The sequence below is a fragment of the Ahaetulla prasina genome, chromosome 4, assembly GCF_028640845.1.
Source record: "Ahaetulla prasina isolate Xishuangbanna chromosome 4, ASM2864084v1, whole genome shotgun sequence".
NCBI lineage: Eukaryota > Metazoa > Chordata > Lepidosauria > Squamata > Colubridae > Ahaetulla > Ahaetulla prasina.
In genome coordinates this window covers 55,523,535-55,541,055 of record NC_080542.1, presented here as the reverse complement: position 1 = coordinate 55,541,055, position 17,521 = coordinate 55,523,535, and the positions used below count along the sequence as shown (strand labels likewise).

At 36.6% G+C, this 17,521-nt stretch overlaps 1 protein-coding gene across 1 annotated transcript; it reads left to right on the top strand.

Annotated features, from left to right (window-relative positions):
• Positions 1-4,054: 4,054 nt before the first annotated feature.
• On the top strand, positions 4,055-16,354 carry CWC25 (CWC25 spliceosome associated protein homolog). Its single transcript, XM_058179781.1, has 10 exons — positions 4,055-4,206; positions 5,552-5,724; positions 7,614-7,850; positions 9,728-9,797; positions 10,780-10,898; positions 12,021-12,075; positions 12,342-12,496; positions 12,930-13,013; positions 13,774-13,935; positions 15,495-16,354. The coding sequence occupies exons 1-10, from the start codon at positions 4,189-4,191 to the stop codon at positions 15,607-15,609; spliced, it is 1,188 nt and encodes a 395-aa protein (XP_058035764.1). The 5' UTR covers positions 4,055-4,188; the 3' UTR covers positions 15,610-16,354.
• The last annotated feature ends 1,167 nt before the right edge of the window (positions 16,355-17,521 follow it).

Here is a 17,521-nt window from a genome sequence, read left to right as displayed (position 1 = left end):
TAAAGGATAAACAAATGGGTCATGTACAAAGCAAATAAGAAAGGAGAGATTAACTAAATCAATACTGTACTTCAGTAACTTGTCATTTCTCACTTTATAGATGCCTAGTGTGAATATTTTAATCCAGTATTTCTCAACCTCAGCAGTTTCCTGGTATATGGACTTCAATATCCAGAATTCCCTATCTGAGGCTGAAAAACCCTGCTTTAGTCAATCTATATATACCACGAATCTGTATTGCATAGGTGTTAAAGTTAATGAAAAATTCTATTCTTTGAATTGACTGAAAGAGATATCCATTTTTTGCTCTTAAGCTTTTAATAAATAAAGTTTTCTTTTTATTTGTTGGTTTTCTTTAACTGGGTAAATTAATATATTTTTCTATAACAATATATACAAGAAAATATAATTGAATAAATCTTGGATTAAGTTAGCCATGAATAAATATGTCATGAGCCCACTCCTGCCAATAAAGTAACAGTAACAGAGTTAGAAGCGACCTTAGCGATCATCTAGTCCAACCCCCTGCTCACACAGGAGACCTGTACTAGGGATTCGAACCGCCAAACTGCCACCTTTCTGATTGACAAGTCAGTGTCTTAGCCACTGAGCCACCTAGTCAGTCAGTCACCTAGTGACTGCCTTCTCAAGCCACAACATTGTGGACATCATGGCTCCCACTGCTTCATGTCTAGTTTTATTTACCATCCTGATCATAATGGTAGGAATGACAAACATTGTACTCTAAACACACATTGCTACTGTGACAAAACTATGAAGTTTCCACTAGCCATGACAGCAAAGAATAGACTTCAAAGTCAAAGGAAATGTACCATAAAAAAAAGAGGGAATATTATTACCGTTAGTCCTTTCAGGGGTCTCTGCAAGCTGAATTGAAGGAATAGTAGTGTGTTCCAGAACAACTTTTCTGTCTTGGTGCTGCCATTCGTGATGGAATCAAAATGAATGGCCAAAACCAATAATCAAAGCTCTCTGCAGTGCTTATTATTCAGCATATACTGGAGGGCTTGTCTTCTCCCTAGAATTATGAGACACCATTACCAGAGAGATGGACGCATTGATATTTATATATTTCAAAAAAGAGGAGAAAATGATGCAGACATACATATACATAAGTTTGTATATACATTATGTAAGCATACATATTGATAGTTAACAAATCTCAGATTATTTCCTACCCTTTGTTACTTTCTTCAATAGAAAAACACATCAATAAGTTGCCATAGGAATCTTCTGATAAAGACCACTGTGAACCAGATACTTCAAGGTTTAGTCTACAAATAATCCTTGACTTATGATCATAATTGAGCCCAAAGTTTTTGTTGTTAAGTGAGACATTTGTTAAGTGAGCTTTGCCCCACTTTATGATCTTTCTTGTTTCATTTGTTAAGTGAATGACTGCAGTTGATAAATTAGTAACCCGATTGTTAAGTGACTGACTTCCCCATTGACTTTGCTTGTCAGAAGGTTGGAAAAGGGGATTCTAAGACTTAGATAGTCATAAATATGAACCAGTTGTCAAGTATCTGAATTTTTGATCACCTGATTATGGGGATGCTGCAAAGGTCGTAACTGTGAAAAATGGTCATTAGTCACTGTGGGAAGCCCCACCGCCTGAAGAATGAAGTATTTTGGGAAGTATTAAAAAGGCAGGATAGAATATTTCCCCTAAAGGAGAAATGGAGAAAAAACCCTTAAGGGATGCAGAAACCAGCCCCAGTTTCCCTGCCCCAAGCAGAAACTGAGGAGGCCAGGTTTTAGAAATGCAGATTTGGTAATCCATTCAGAAAAACTGGGTCATGACAGAAACTCAGATAAGCAACAAACAAAAGGTTGACAAAATTAGCTCTGACAAACATCTAGAATTTGCATTTTCCCTTTTACCTATAGAGCAGCAGTCAGCAACTGGTTGTCTCTGGACCACTGATGGTCCGTGAGAAAATTTTGGTGGTCTGTGGAGAATTCTTTTTGCCGGTGCACCCTGGTGGAGGAGCTGTGGCACAAGCAGGCTGAAGCAGCAATTATGATGGCTGGAAGCTGTGGGAGGGAAGGACTACTTGCACTTGCACAGCATCAGGATTCCACCTTGGTATATTTGCCCAGCTGGTGGTGTAAAGCAGCCCTCGTCTCCTGCTGCTTGGGACTTGGAGTTGTAAATGGTGACTGCTCTGGGGAGCAGCCGGATTTTGCTTTCTATTGCAGATGCCAGATTGGCCCCCTGCAAGCTCTCGTCTCTCGAGGAGTGCTCGCGGAAGCGGTGCGGGAAACTTCGGCCGGGCTCCTTGAGAGACAAGAGCTTGCAGGGGGCCGATTTGGGGTCCGCAATGGAGAGCAAAATCCAGCTGCTCCCCTGATCAGACACCACTTACACCTCCAAGTAGCAGAAGACGAGGGCTGCTTTGCTCCACCGTCTGGGCAAATATATCGAGACAGAATGCTGATGCCATGCAAAATGAAATAGAGAAAAAGAGACAGAATGAAAGAGAATGAGAAAGAGAATGAGAGAGAGAGAGAGAGAGAGAGAGAGAGAAAGAGAGACACAAAGTGAATCAGAGAGTGAGAGAGAGAATGAGAATCAGGATGAAAGAGAATGAGAGACAAAGAGAATTAGAGAGAATTAGAGAGAGTATAAGAGAGAGAGAGAATAAGAGAGAGAGAGAGAGAGAGCACCGCCTTCTTGGAAGAAGTGCGGGGGGGTCCTGAAGGGGGATGTCTTGCATTAAGTGTCGAACCCCCCCATCTCAATTTTGTGAAGTTGGTGCAGCAGGCAGCGGTCCTTCCTGGCGCGCCTTGTTTTTCTGGAGCACTCCGCCCCCCTCCTGCTTCTGCCTGCCTCCTCCTCTTCCTCCTCCAGGAGAATGAGAGAGAATCAGAATGAGAGAGAGTGGGGAAGAAAGAGAGAATAAGATAGAGTGGGGGAGAGAGAGAGAGAGAGAAAGAGAGGGGGGAGAGAGAATGAGAGAGAATGAGTGGGAGAGAGAGGGGGGAGAGAGAAAGAGATTGAGAGAGAGTGGGAGAGAAAGAAAGAGGGGGGAGAGAGGGAAAAGAAAATGAGAAAGAGTGTGAGAGAGAGGGGAGGGGGGAGAAAAAGAGAGAGAGGAGGGACAGTGCCTGAAGGACCCCATCCCATCACTGGGAGTCCAGCCACTTCAGCAAGCGGCACGCTGGATTCGTATTAGTGATCTGCGGGATTTAAAATTATGAACAGTGGTCCCTGAGGTCCAAAAGGTTGGGGACCCCTGCTAAAGAGCCACCCAACATCCCTACTTGTCTCAATAGGAATCCAGAAAATCCAGAAATCCCACCCACCCTAAACTCCCATTTTGTCAGCTGTCCCAGAATCATATGCAGTTGGTGGTTCTGCTTCATCAGTAAAGGGAACTTTTCTTTCCAATCAGCCTCCAGCCTCCATTTTATTTCTAGCAGCTTTCTCCCAGCTTGGAACTGGACCTGGATTTTTTCTTCCAACATCACTTTTTTCAGTGCCACTGTGAATGGCAATAAACGAACTATTGTAAGTTGTGGACTACCTGTATTTGGTTAATCCTTTCATGTGTCCATTTTGCTATCTTGCTCCCTGTGGGAATTTATTTTCTTCACATTTTTCCTAACTCTGGTTGTTGAATTCTGGCTAGGTTGATAGGTAGTTCAAAATAAGTTTCTGGATGGACTGAAGTATCACAGCGATTGAACTGACTTAAAGATCGATCAAAGGCAAGATATTTCCTCCCACGTGCTTACAAACTGAATAAAACTGAGATGGGCACAATCTTCCTTTAGCCTGCCTCCTTCCCTATATTATATTACTATTCACATCATCACGTGAGTCTGACAGTTGAGCCAGGGATGATGCGTTGCAGTCTGACGTATCAGGATCATTTATCAATATTATAATCAGGATATTATAATATAATATTATAATTATAATTATAATATTATTATATTATCAATTTTCCCCACAGAGAAAAAAAAGCCCCTGCAGATTCGACAGAGGAAGGTTTATACACATCTTTTTTTTAAACCCATCACTTCCGCCTCGAGAGGACCGACGTCTGAGAGAGGGCCGAAATGTAGCGTCATCACTCCGCGCCGAGTCTAATCTCAGCAGCCGAAGGAGAGGAGCTGCGTCGCGGCTGCAGGGGCTGCAAAGGAGATCGAGCTGTCGCCATGGGGGGAGGCGATCTGGTGAGGAAAATGGAGGGGATGGAGGGAAGCCGAGGTGGAGAGCGGCGGGTGGGGGGTGGGTGAGAAGGGAATCGAGAATTGGGACTAGCCCGAATTGCCTTGAATTTGAGTTAATCGAAGCTAAAAGCCGATTTCTTATCTCCACCCGGGCTCACTTCCTATGTACACATCTGGATGAAAATATAGGGATATTTCGTATAATGTAAATTATATACTATATTATATCATACATAATTTTACAATTATACAGTTGAAATGTAAGGACGCATTTAAAGGTGGGAGAGCTGTGGTGGGGGAAAGGCTCAGCTGGAATTCAGAGTTATGGAAAGCAGTTCAGAAGAAACGGGGTAGGGACAGCATCATACCGTCTTCAATTTAATCACTTGCTAGAAGTAAAGAGCATCTTTATGGCGAGCTGAGTGGTTTATCACTAAGTCATCATCTAGTTTGTTTAGTGTTTCGAAGTGTTACATCTTAGCTACTGTTTCACGCATCGCCAATTCATACATAATCTTTACTTTTGCTTTAGCAATTTGTGGTACCTTAGCCATTGTTTACAAGCCATGGTTTATGGTTTAATGAAAAAATTCAACATTTTTTTACTACTGGCTCTGTGGGTATGGTGGGCATGGCAGGGGAAGGATACTGTAAAATCTCCATTCCCACCCCACTCCAGGGGGCGGTTACTGCAAAATCCCGATTTCCTCCTGATCAGCTGGGGCTTAGGCAGCAGAGAATAGATGGGGATGGGGCCAGTCAGAATTTTTACTACAGGTTCTCCAAACGACTCAGAATTTCTGCTACCAGTTCTCCAGAACTGGTCAGAACCTGCTGAAACCCACCTCTGGTTTAATGTATATGATGAACCCAGTTAATATTCAAATGGTATATTCAACCATTTCTACAGTAAGAAAAACATAACATTCTATGATGTGCAAATCTAGTTGGTGAGTATAGGACCTTCAACATGCTCTTAATGTACAAATTAACAGATGATGGAAACCTCATTTGGAGCGGAGGAAATAAATTGAATAGCCCCACAGTCCAAAACTTGTAGTGTGCTATTCTAAATCAATGATATGAAATTGACTGTTGAAGCAAGATGTATGTGTTGTGGAGTTAGCTGCCATTCTGTTATAGAACAATTACTGTAAAGTATAAATTAAGGGAATTATTTGAATAATAATATGAATGTGGAGCAAAAACTTCTATGTACTTAGTTTTAGTTCACTGAAGTTTGCATTCATATATTTTTCTGGTTGATACTTGACATTTGGTACAGCTTTTGCCGAACAAGTTTTCAGATTAAATCAAGGTAAATTTAAATGCTTAATCTTGTCTATAGAATCTTAAAAAAAGCTGGCATCCACAAACCCTCCGTAATGTGGAAAAAGTTTGGAAAGCGGAACAAAAGCATGAAGCTGAACGGAAGAAAATTGAAGAGCTACAACGGGAGTTGCATGAAGAGCGAGCACGAGAAGAAATGCAACGTTATGCAGAAGATGTAGGCGCTGTCAAGTATGTTGGAATTACTGGTTTGTAAACATAGAATTGTAGCACAGGAAAAAACTATTTAGGCTATCAATTCTCTGCACTAATTCATATTAAAGAATCTCTGACAGAGACTGTTTAGTCTCTATTTAAAGAATTGAAGCAAAGGGGAAACATCACATCTTTGGATAATTGATTCCATTATTGAACTATTTATTACAATATTAATTTATTTTGAATGTTCAGTCAGAATCTGCCTTTGTCAACAATTTTGTTGAAATAAAAAAAAATACTATGTCTTCCACATTCCCATAATGCTTAAAACTATTCAGTTCCAAAATGATATAATATTCAAACAAGTTCTGTGTTCTTGATATTTCCATACTAACTTCTGCTAATTGTTTACAAGTACTTATAAGTTATTGTTATCTGCTTTAGAATAGCCTTTTAGCTTGTTAAAGATTTTAAAACCATTCCATCTTCTAGTTATTTAGCACTTCCCCAGTTCTCTAGGATTTCTTAGTGAAAATATAATTGAAGACTTAGCCAAACCATCCTAAAATTCAGTTCATTTAGATCTGAAGATTTAACTGATTAAAATTTAACAGGATTTGTTCTTGCAGGGTCAGTTTTGCCTCTCACAATTGCCTGATGGAACATTTATCTTCTCATTACAGATAACTGAGTGCAAAATAGCTTTGCATTTTCATTGTTACCTCTTAATATTTTTCATTGTCATTGAGCAGCCAATATATCAATTCTGTCTTCCTTAAGGAAACCCATTTTTAGCAGCTTTCACTTGTTTCAGTGATTCTGAGATTTAGCTTTCTTAGTACCATTTCTGTACTTGTGAGTTAGCTATCTGTACCCTTATTTGAAGACTTGGCTCTCTTTCTATTTACTATGTGTTCTCTTTTTTGGATCTTTATTAAGCTTTTTTTGCAACTATATTGGTTTCATAACTTGTTGCAGATAAAAAGATAAAGATATAAAGCATACTTCAGCTAACATAATACCAAAAGAAATACAAGGCAAATAGTATTGCCACCATCTTCAACTATCTCTAAGTGATCTATATGTATACATATATATGATCTGTGCATAATACCTTGGTTTGCAAGTGACTTTAGCATAGCATCTTCTAGACTGAAACTCTAGAACGTAAACTAATTAAAGGTGATACTGTTCTGTATATGTAAAGTGCATTTCCCTTGTCACTGCCATCATCCATTATCCAAATTATATTTTAAGACAGAAATTTGAAGGGATAGAGTCTGAAATTTCAGTATATCTCAGTTTGGATATTTTAACACTGACCTTATCATCCAATATAGTACTTAAAATTTGATAGCATTTGACTTCTTAGCAACCAAATTGATGAACTTCTCTCATTCAAGAATTAAAAAGTGGATAGTTACAGAAACAAAATTCTCATTTGGAAATCTAATGTTTCTTGATAAAGATTTTTTTTAATTCAATTTAGAAAAATATATTTTAATTAATATTAATTTTCTTTGATAAAACTATGGAGATCATTGGAAAAATAAAATGTACCTCTTCCTCTAACAATTATATTTCACTTCTATCACCCTTGGGGAAATTATGATCTTGATAAGAATATCACCAATATGTGTTCATGAGCCTTTTGTTTTCTCCCATCCAGGAATTAAATTTTTATTTCTTGCATTTAGCATTCCCCTAACTCATCCCAAATTCTAGACTTATTTACATGTGTAATGTGTTGTCATCCTCTTTGTAACCTCAGCCCCCAAGAAATTTAAATATTCTGCTCTAAGACTGCTTTACCTATTATAGTCATTCTTCGTTTGTTTGTTTTTAATTTGCATCATCATCTCTTCTGACTTTGAAAGTTTTTTTAAAATATATTTTTATATCTTTTCTTCCAAATAAATTAGAAAAAAAGATGAAAAGTTGGAATGGATGTACCAAGGACCAGGTGGCATGGTGAACAGAGATGAATACCTTATGGGACGCCCAGTTGACAAGTATGTCTTCGAGACAACAGAGGAGAAGGAGGGCGGCTGTTCTTCTGAGACTGGCCTTCTGCCAGGCTCTATCTTTGCCTCCACAGGTGCCAATTCTGCCTTGGATATGGCTAGCAAGATTCGGGAAGACCCTCTTTTTATGATAAGGTAATTAGGATTGTTTTCAGTGATTCTGAGATTTAGCTTTCTTAGTACCATTTCTGTACTTGTGAGTTAGCTATCTGTACCCTTATTTGAAGACTTGGCTCTCTTTCTATTTACTATGTGTTCTCTTTTTTGGATCTTTATTAAGCTTTTTTTGCAACTATATTGGTTTCATAACTTGTTGCAGATAAAAAGATAAAGATATAAAGCATACTTCAGCTAACATAATACCAAAAGAAATACAAGGCAAATAGTATTGCCACCATCTTCAACTATCTCTAAGTGATCTATATGTATACATATATATGATCTGTGCATAATACCTTGGTTTGCAAGTGACTTTAGCATAGCATCTTCTAGACTGAAACTCTAGAACGTAAACTAATTAAAGGTGATACTGTTCTGTATATGTAAAGTGCATTTCCCTTGTCACTGCCATCATCCATTATCCAAATTATATTTTAAGACAGAAATTTGAAGGGATAGAGTCTGAAATTTCAGTATATTTCAGTTTGGAGATTTTAACACTGACCTTATCATCCAATATAGTACTTAAAATTTGATAGCATTTGACTTCTTAGCAACCAAATTGATGAACTTCTCTCATTCAAGAATTAAAAAGTGGATAGTTACAGAAACAAAATTCTCATTTGGAAATCTAATGTTTCTTGATAAAGATTTTTTTTAATTCAATTTAGAAAAATATATTTTAATTAATATTAATTTCCTTTGATAAAACTATGGAGATCATTGGAAAAATAAAATGTACCTCTTCCTCTAACAATTATATTTCACTTCTATCACCCTTGGGGAAATTATGATCTTGATAAGAATATCACCAATATGTGTTCATGAGCCTTTTGTTTTCTCCCATCCAGGAATTAAATTTTTATTTCTTGCATTTAGCATTCCCCTAACTCATCCCAAATTCTAGACTTATTTACATGTGTAATGTGTTGTCATCCTCTTTGTAACCTCAGCCCCCAAGAAATTTAAATATTCTGCTCTAAGACTGCTTTACCTATTATAGTCATTCTTCGTTTGTTTGTTTTTAATTTGCATCATCATCTCTTCTGACTTTGAAAGTTTTTTTAAAATATATTTTTATATCTTTTCTTCCAAATAAATTAGAAAAAAAGATGAAAAGTTGGAATGGATGTACCAAGGACCAGGTGGCATGGTGAACAGAGATGAATACCTTATGGGACGCCCAGTTGACAAGTATGTCTTCGAGACAACAGAGGAGAAGGAGGGCGGCTGTTCTTCTGAGACTGGCCTTCTGCCAGGCTCTATCTTTGCCTCCACAGGTGCCAATTCTGCCTTGGATATGGCTAGCAAGATTCGGGAAGACCCTCTTTTTATGATAAGGTAATTAGGATTGTTTTCAGTGTGAAAAAAGGGCAGAAAGTATATAAATAAAATAAATAAAAAATGAATGGCTGATGAGTAAGTGAGGGGATGGCCTGGATGATTTATAAAATGAAAGCATTGAAGTATCCCTGATACTAACACTTTAAAAAACCCCAATTAATCCCATTAACGTCTACATTGCCTCTCTGACATTTTTGTGCTAAATTTGATCAGAGATGCTAATTCTATAGATTGAGTATTGGCAATTTATGACTTTTCAGATGCTGTAACTAACTATTTATTAGGAAACCCATGTGGTCACTCGTCTTATATAAGATAATCTAACTCCATTTATCATCAGTAAAAGCAAAATAAATAAAACCAACCACGTCTTGATAAAAGATAGAATCTAATACCTGTGGAAGACCATAGGTGTCAACCTCTAATCACAGATTTAATAATAGTATTGACATAGAATATGAGGATTTCACATGAACATTACTTAATAAATTAATATTTTGTCTGTATAGGAAGAGGGAAGAAGAGAAGAAACGTGATGTTCTGAACAATCCTGTAAAAATGAAGAAGATCAAAGAATTGGTATGCTAATGTTGAATGCTCTGTGAATGTAAACATCCACATGGTTTTGAATTCTATGATGACAATCTTACATATACTGAGGAAAATTCAGTGGGGCTTTTTTCCAGTTTGATGTAATTGTTAAGGTGTTGGCATAGAAATCAGAAGACGAAGTTCTAGTTCTGCCTTGGGCATAGAAAACTGGCTGCCTGACTGGGCCAGTTAAACTCTTTCAATGCAATTCATGTTACAAGGTTCTTATAGAGAAAATAGGAGAAGGCAGGAGTATTAAGTATGCTTGCCATCTGAGTGGTATATAAAAAAGGTAGATAAAAGTATATAAAAATAACTTAAGATGGATATAACTTATCAATATCAAATTATTATGGACAAAATTGGGAGTTCAGAGTATCTTTTTTTGAGCTAGAGAGAAAGTAATTCCAAGGCTATAAAGAGAGTGCAAAGTTTAATTTAGTCTCTGCTGAACTTGGTTTAGAGAGAAAGAGAATAATGTGCAGAAATAATGACTCAACAAAATATTAAACAGTTGCCCAATCAAATTCAAAGTCTTTTAATAGTTGCTGTATTTACAACAAAAATTGTTAGAAATTAGTACAAACTGGAATGTAGTTTTTCCAATTAATCTTGTACAAGATTGTAGCTGGAGTAAGATTTCTAAGTAACATTACTGAAGATAAAAAATTATTCCAAATATAATTAATGCTTTAAATCTTCACTCTTCTTATGGCAACCAAAATGTTCATTAACATCTTCATGAAAAGTATCAGAAAAAAATTGAAAGATAAAGTTTTCTAAGATAATACAAGAATATTGAGGAATGGTGCTTTGTGACTGGCCCTTCTATGGCAGCCGTTTTATGAGCATGCCCATAAATATGCTGTCAAAATTGTAATAAGTGCCTGTTAGCCAAATGGAATTGGAATCATATTTTAAACTCTGATCATTATTATGAAACTCGTATTTCCTTTTTCAAATGTTCCAGTTGCAAAGCAGTTTGGAGAAGAAGAAGAAGAAAAAGAAAGAGAAGAAGAAGAAAAGGAAACACAGGAAACATAGGCACCATAATTCCAGTAGTGGTGAAGATGAAGAGATTAAAACTAAGTATGTTTTATAAATGGTATACATTTATTCATTCAGCCTACTTGGGTTTGACTATTGTTCATAATTGCAGAGAAAAGAATGGGACTCAGTCCCTCACAAATATATGCTCTTTAGAGGTGTTTAAAGGTGGTACGGGTAGTCTCTGGTTAACAATCACTCATTTAGCAACCTTTCAAAATCATGAAGACACTGAACAAGTGGTATTTATAACATGTTCTCAAAGTTCCGGCCATCTTAATCCCCACGGTCATGTGAGCACAATCCCTATGCTTGACAACCATATGCTTGGCATTTTTGCACTTAAAATGATAAGTGCAATGCTTTTGCACTTAAAATATCATTAGTTGCAGTATCCCATGGTCGCATGATTACCACTAACCTTCTTGCTAGTTTCCCATAAATAAAATAATTAGGGAAGCCAGAAGGAAAAGTTGCAAGTCACTCCCATAAGTCATTCCCACCACTTTTTCTCCTGAGGAACCCAACTGTAGAATACAAAAATACTCTAGAGTGCACCCATTTGCAGCCTATCCCTGACCTTACTCAATAGTGCATGCCCACCTAGCTATGCTCATGCTGCAGCAGCTATTTGTGCTCCTTACATTCTGCAGCACCTACCTGCTTTGCTCACACTGCAGCAGCCACTTACTTGTCCACATGCCTGCTTAGAACTTGCAACTTCCTGCAGGCTTTCCCATTGCCTTTACTTCTTGGAAGCTGGCAGGAAGTTGCAAGGAAGTCGTCTTTTAATAACCCATGATCCTTACTTAACAATGGGAATGGGAACTCAGGATTGCTATTACTAAGTGATGGGTCACATGAGATTGTGCTTTATAATTGCATCACTTAATTACAGAAATTCCAGTTCCTGTTATCATTAAACGAGGACTAACTATATTGTGAAGGGGGCAGTGTATCTTGATAGAGACTGTTGTATCATTCTGTATATCCCAGAGGAGCCACAAATGATATATTTCATATTTGAGCTAGTGTCCGTATATGCTGGGTTTCTATTCATATGGGCTGGAATTGGCATGTATGCTACATATACATTTAAAATAACAAGGGACTTAGACCTATCGCACTGATGAAGTGTTAGAATTTAATTTTCTTCTGCTTTAGGTCACGAGAGAAAGTAGAACTTCTTCATCCTAGAAGATCAGGATATGGATTGCAAGTACGTACTGTATTCTGTAGTATTTACTATACAATATAAAATAGAGGTGCTATTTATTGGGGCCAGTTTGACTTAAGTCATGACATATGCAAACTCATGTATTGTCATTGAATTCCTTGCTAATGTAGATTAACTGCCAATATCTTTATAGTCACAGTCACATCTGTGTGCAGTCAGTTTAATATAGCAATATTTATTCTCTAATAAAGCATTTTTTTCGATGTGTAAACTCTTTTAAGAAAATGGCATTTTTCTCATAATATTAGGTCCGTGATAGTGGCCATGAAAGGATATCCCATAAACTCCAACAGAGTTTACGATCAGAGCAACAAAGCCATTCTCCTGAAAGGCATGTCAGCAAGAACACAAATCAGGAATCAAGCAGACATAAGAGATCAAGATCACCTAGAAACAGTAAACAGTAAGCAAAAATTGGGCAACCAATTCTCATTTTCTAAGAGAGATGTTATCTTAATTGCTGTGGAATTATTCAAACCTTAAATTAGGAGGTTTTTGCATACAGTAAAATGTAAAGACTGAGAATACTTGAAAGATCATTATTCTGGCATCTATTCATTGTAATTTTTAATGTAAATATTTTCAGAATATATGGAATATTATATTCATTATTTAAATTAATAACAATTTAATATTTGAATCACCACCACCTCCAAATCTTGATTTGGGATGTTGGTCCTCTTAGTCATTTGAAAGGCAAGTGCAGTCACTGGGTTGAAAATGCAAGTGCAGTCACTGGTAGTATAAGATAAAAAATTAGTAGAACAGCTTAAACTAAAAAAATATTAATGATGAATTATTATTTTCATGGAGGAAAAATTTTTTTTGAATTGCAGGGACAATGGTATGGAACAAAAGGCAAAAACAGAATACAAAAATTTTCATAAGGAACACCAGTATAGAAGACCCCAGACTTCGAGGTATGTGAATGGGTATGGTATTGGTGTATTTTCAGTGGATTGTGACATAGCTGTATAATGCATTGCAGGCAGAATATTTTGAAAAACACGCGTGCTTTAATGCTTAGCAATTAAATGAAATGGTTTATAAAAATAATGAGATTCAGCAATTTCCTCTTATTTAAAAAAATCATTATCATTATTGCCCAATATTTAAAAAAAACCAAATGTCTAACTTTATAAGATCAATCTCTTCCAATTTGATGGGTGAATGATCTACATTACTAAGGACTGAGCCTCAATCTCTGCATGTCTATGGAGATTCTCAGTCATCCAGGTTATGATTGTCCCAAAGGTGCTTTTTTTTCCCCTAAGAAAAAAGAAAATCCAGTTTCCTTTGGGGGAGGGGAAGCACTTTTGGAGCTCAGTTTACGCACTTGCTTCCTGCTAATTTCCAAGCACTTTGGAAATCATTAAATATTTTTGATGCGCTGGATGCAGTCAACAATTACATCAGATTTAAGGTATAAATCTGTTTAAGATTCACGTGTTGCAGAAATGTAAAGAATGTAGGATCCTTTCTAGCTTGAATTGAAAACTTAATCGAATCAAAAACTTAATTACTATTCTGGCACTTGGTGTGTTTTGACTATTAAGTAATCACTTAATCATAGCTCTAAGAACCCTATTTTCTCCACCAAGAGAAAGATTACTCCATAGGTTGATGATGATGATTATCATTTGAAAAGCCACTAGCCTATTTTAAACCTATTTTAAACAGAAAATTATCTGCAGAAGAGCTGGAGAAAAGACGGAAAGAAATGATGGAGAATGCCAAATGGCGAGAAGAAGAAAGAAAAAACAATGTGAACAAACATAGAAAAGAAGAAGAAAGAGAGCAAGCTCTAGAAAAACTTCGCCAGTCCAATGGGAAGTTTATACAGTGAGTGACCACCTTCCTTCTAAAATTGGGAAAGAAGCCATAGCTCAATTGGAACAGCATACATTGAAAACAGAAAGTCCTATTCGGTCTTCCTTAAAATAGTCAAATGATCATTACACTTGATATAAAGCAGCAACATCCTATATCTCAGTTTGAGAGTCTTTTTGTGCTGTATGCTTGTTTCACCTACCAAAGTATTAGATATAAGGAGGAAATATTTTCCTTAATTTTTTAAAACAGACACATTTGGAAGTTTCATACTTTGTTCAGTGTTTCTCAACCTCAACAACTTTAATGTGGTCTTCAATTCCCAAAATTCCCTTGCAAGTATACTGGCTGGGAATCTGAGAATTGAAGTCCACATATCTTAAAGTTGCTAAGGTTGAGAAACAGTGATCTAGTTTCTCTGACTACATGTAGTCTTCAACTTATGACCACAATTGAATGCAAAATTTCCATTACTAAGCGAGATGTTGGGAAGTGAGTTTTACTCCATTTTACGACCTTTCTTGCCATAGTTGTTAAGTGAATTGCTGCAATTGCTCAGTTAGTAACACAGTTGTTAAGTAAACCTGGCTTCCTGGTTGTCAGAAGCTCACCGAAGATCATATGACCCTAGGACACTGCAACCGTTATAAGTCAGTTGCCAAGCATCTGAATTTTGATCACATGAGCATGGAGATGCTGCAACAGTCATCAGAAAACCAGTCATAAGTCACTTTTTTCAGTGCTGTTGTAACTTCAAATAGTGATTAAATGTACTGTTGTAAGTTGAGGACTACCTGTATATGCATGTAGATCAGGGGTGTCCAAACTTGGTCCCTTTAAGACTTGTGGACTTCAACTCCCAGAGTTCCTCAGCCAGCTTTGCTGGCTGAGGGACTCTGGGAGTTGAAGTCCACAAGTCTTAAAGGGACCAAGTTTGGACACCCCTGATGTAGATGGTGCTATTGGAACAGCCAGTAAAGTGGCAAATGCAGATGAGTCTTCAAAGCAGTTCTGTGAGCTTTCCAAAAGGTGGAGTTTCTCTAAGAATTTGGGAAGGGATGTTTCACTTTCAATAGAATCCCTTTTAAATACTTTGCAGAATTTCAATAATTTCCTCAGCCTTTTCCAGAGTTGGCTATTTGTATATGAATTAGCCTAAATATATTAAGAGTAGAACTATAATAATGTTTATAAACTACTTTAGGATAATATGATCTTAGTAAGGATTAGGTAAAAATCTGGGTATAAGGGAGAAACTACAGAGGCATAGAACTATCTTGAATAGGAAGAGGAAAGTTTTTATGTATAAAGAGTGATGCAGAAAATCATGCATGCATTAATGACTACAGAAAAAAAATGAAAACAAGATTTCCTTTTTAGACTTGAGAGAGTTCATGTTTTGCAATGCCCCCACCCCAGATATTATGCAGAAGGGCATTTAAACAGTTTTTTAAAAATATTCTGTTTTCTCCTTTTTGTTTTCTGGTTTTTTTTTAGTGAAAAACATTATGTGGGACAAAATGGACGCTTTTCTAATTCTTAATGCTCTTCTTTATTTCTTTGACTTGCAGTAATATAAAATTGGAGAGTGCATCCACTTCCTCGCTTGAAGACAGGGTGAAGAGAAACATTCACTCTATCCAAAGGACACCAGCAGCTCTGGAAAAAAACTTCATGCATCGATGAAGTTGTTTTGTATCGTATCACTGGCCCACTAAGGATTTACATTGTTGTTTTTGTTTTGTTTTGTTTTTCTGTTTGTTTTTTTCCTGAGGACCAACTGACCATTCAGGAAACCTCCATGGGCCAGGTTATTTTTTCTTTGGTCTAGATAGCACAAGAGAGTTCACTGTGATATTCCATTTCAATGTTTTTAAATTAAGGTATTTTAAATATGTACAGTTTGAGATACTCCTTGTAGACCAATATGTTCTGCCTTTTTCTTTTATATTTTATAATATAGTGCTATAAAAAGATTATAAGAGTTTTGCTCCTCTTCCCACTGAAAGATGGAATCAGAACAAGTAATTCTGTTATTTTTAGTGATATTTCAAAGAGAATAATTATTACAAAAGTTTTCATTGTCTAATAATAATTTCTCTGCCTTTTATGTTCTTAAAATATAATATACTTAGGTCCAGGCTAACTGGGCGTACACTTCTGTTTTTCAGTTTCTTTCCTCTCCAGAATCTTAACATCACTTTATTTGAGGCAAGATATATTGCTTGCTGTAGAAGAAAATCCCTTTCCTAAAAGGAAAGAATAATATTTTTCTTTTTTTTTTACTGGAGATATGAACATTTTGTTGTCTAAAAGAGCTTCTATAACAAGCAAAGTTTCTTAATAGGCAAAAGGGAACAGACAAAACTTTATGACAGCAATCTTTCATATATTATTTTGTGATATGTAAATATTCACCTTTGTATGTCTAGCTGGCATTTAATATATGTATATATCTTTATGTATCTTTTTAGTATTTTTGTGGTATTTTTAAATATTTAGAAATATTTGTGGTTTTTTACATTCTGCATTTTATATTTACTGTACCTTGCAAGCTGCTCTGGGTAGCTTGCAAGGTACAGTAAAAATACCAATTATATATTTAAAATTTTAAGAACTAGTAGATAAACAAGGACATTAAAAGGCCTGGGGAAATATAAACCTGGGATCCCCAACCCCTAGGCCACAGCCCACTACCAACCCGTGAACCACTCAGAACTGGGCCGTGGAAATGGCAAGAGTGTGAACGCACATGTATCCCCAATTGCATGAACAGCAGGTAAGTGTGTGTCCATGTGCCTGCCACTCGCACAAATGGAGATGCACATGTGTGTGCGCACTTTCCCATCATTTGCACTGAACCCTCCCATCTTCCCCCCCCCCTCCTCCCGTTGGTCTGCAAAGCTGGAAAATTCTGTTTTAAACTCTAGTAAGGAAATGGCCAGTTTAACTTTAGATAGCAATTTATTGATAATATGAACAGGCTCTGGAAAAAGTTGGATAGGTTGTTAATTAACAACAAATTGTTAACAACAACTTCTTTGAAAGGATTTGTAAAAGGTGCCCCTTTAATAACTAACAGTGCGATACTGAATGGAGCAAATGGGCCTAAAAGAAGCATAGGCCTACACCCTGTAAATTTTAATACATAATCTGGGCAACCAGCAAAATTGCTTAGGTTTGTAAGAGCTCAACATTTAAACTAATGTAAGACCAAAGAAGATCCCATTCATCACTCATAGAAACAATTCTAGATCAGTTGTAGTTTGCAAACAAGTTTAAAGGCTGCAACACAATGAATACTTTGCAGTAGTCCCTTTATGAGACTACCAGTACATAATTCACCAAAGCAAACACTCATTCATATAGAGATGAACCTCCTGCATCAGCCAAAGCTGATAAAAAGTTTGTGCCATTTATGCCTGCATTGGATTCAGGACAATTATATATAGCAAACCTATTTAAGAAGAAAAAAATAACAGATATATTCCCCAAATCCTGAAACATACCTTCTAACCTTGATTCATTGTTTTACACCCAATTTACTTGATTCTGCTTGTAAGAAGCCAGCTGTGAAGTGCATAAATGGCAATCATGA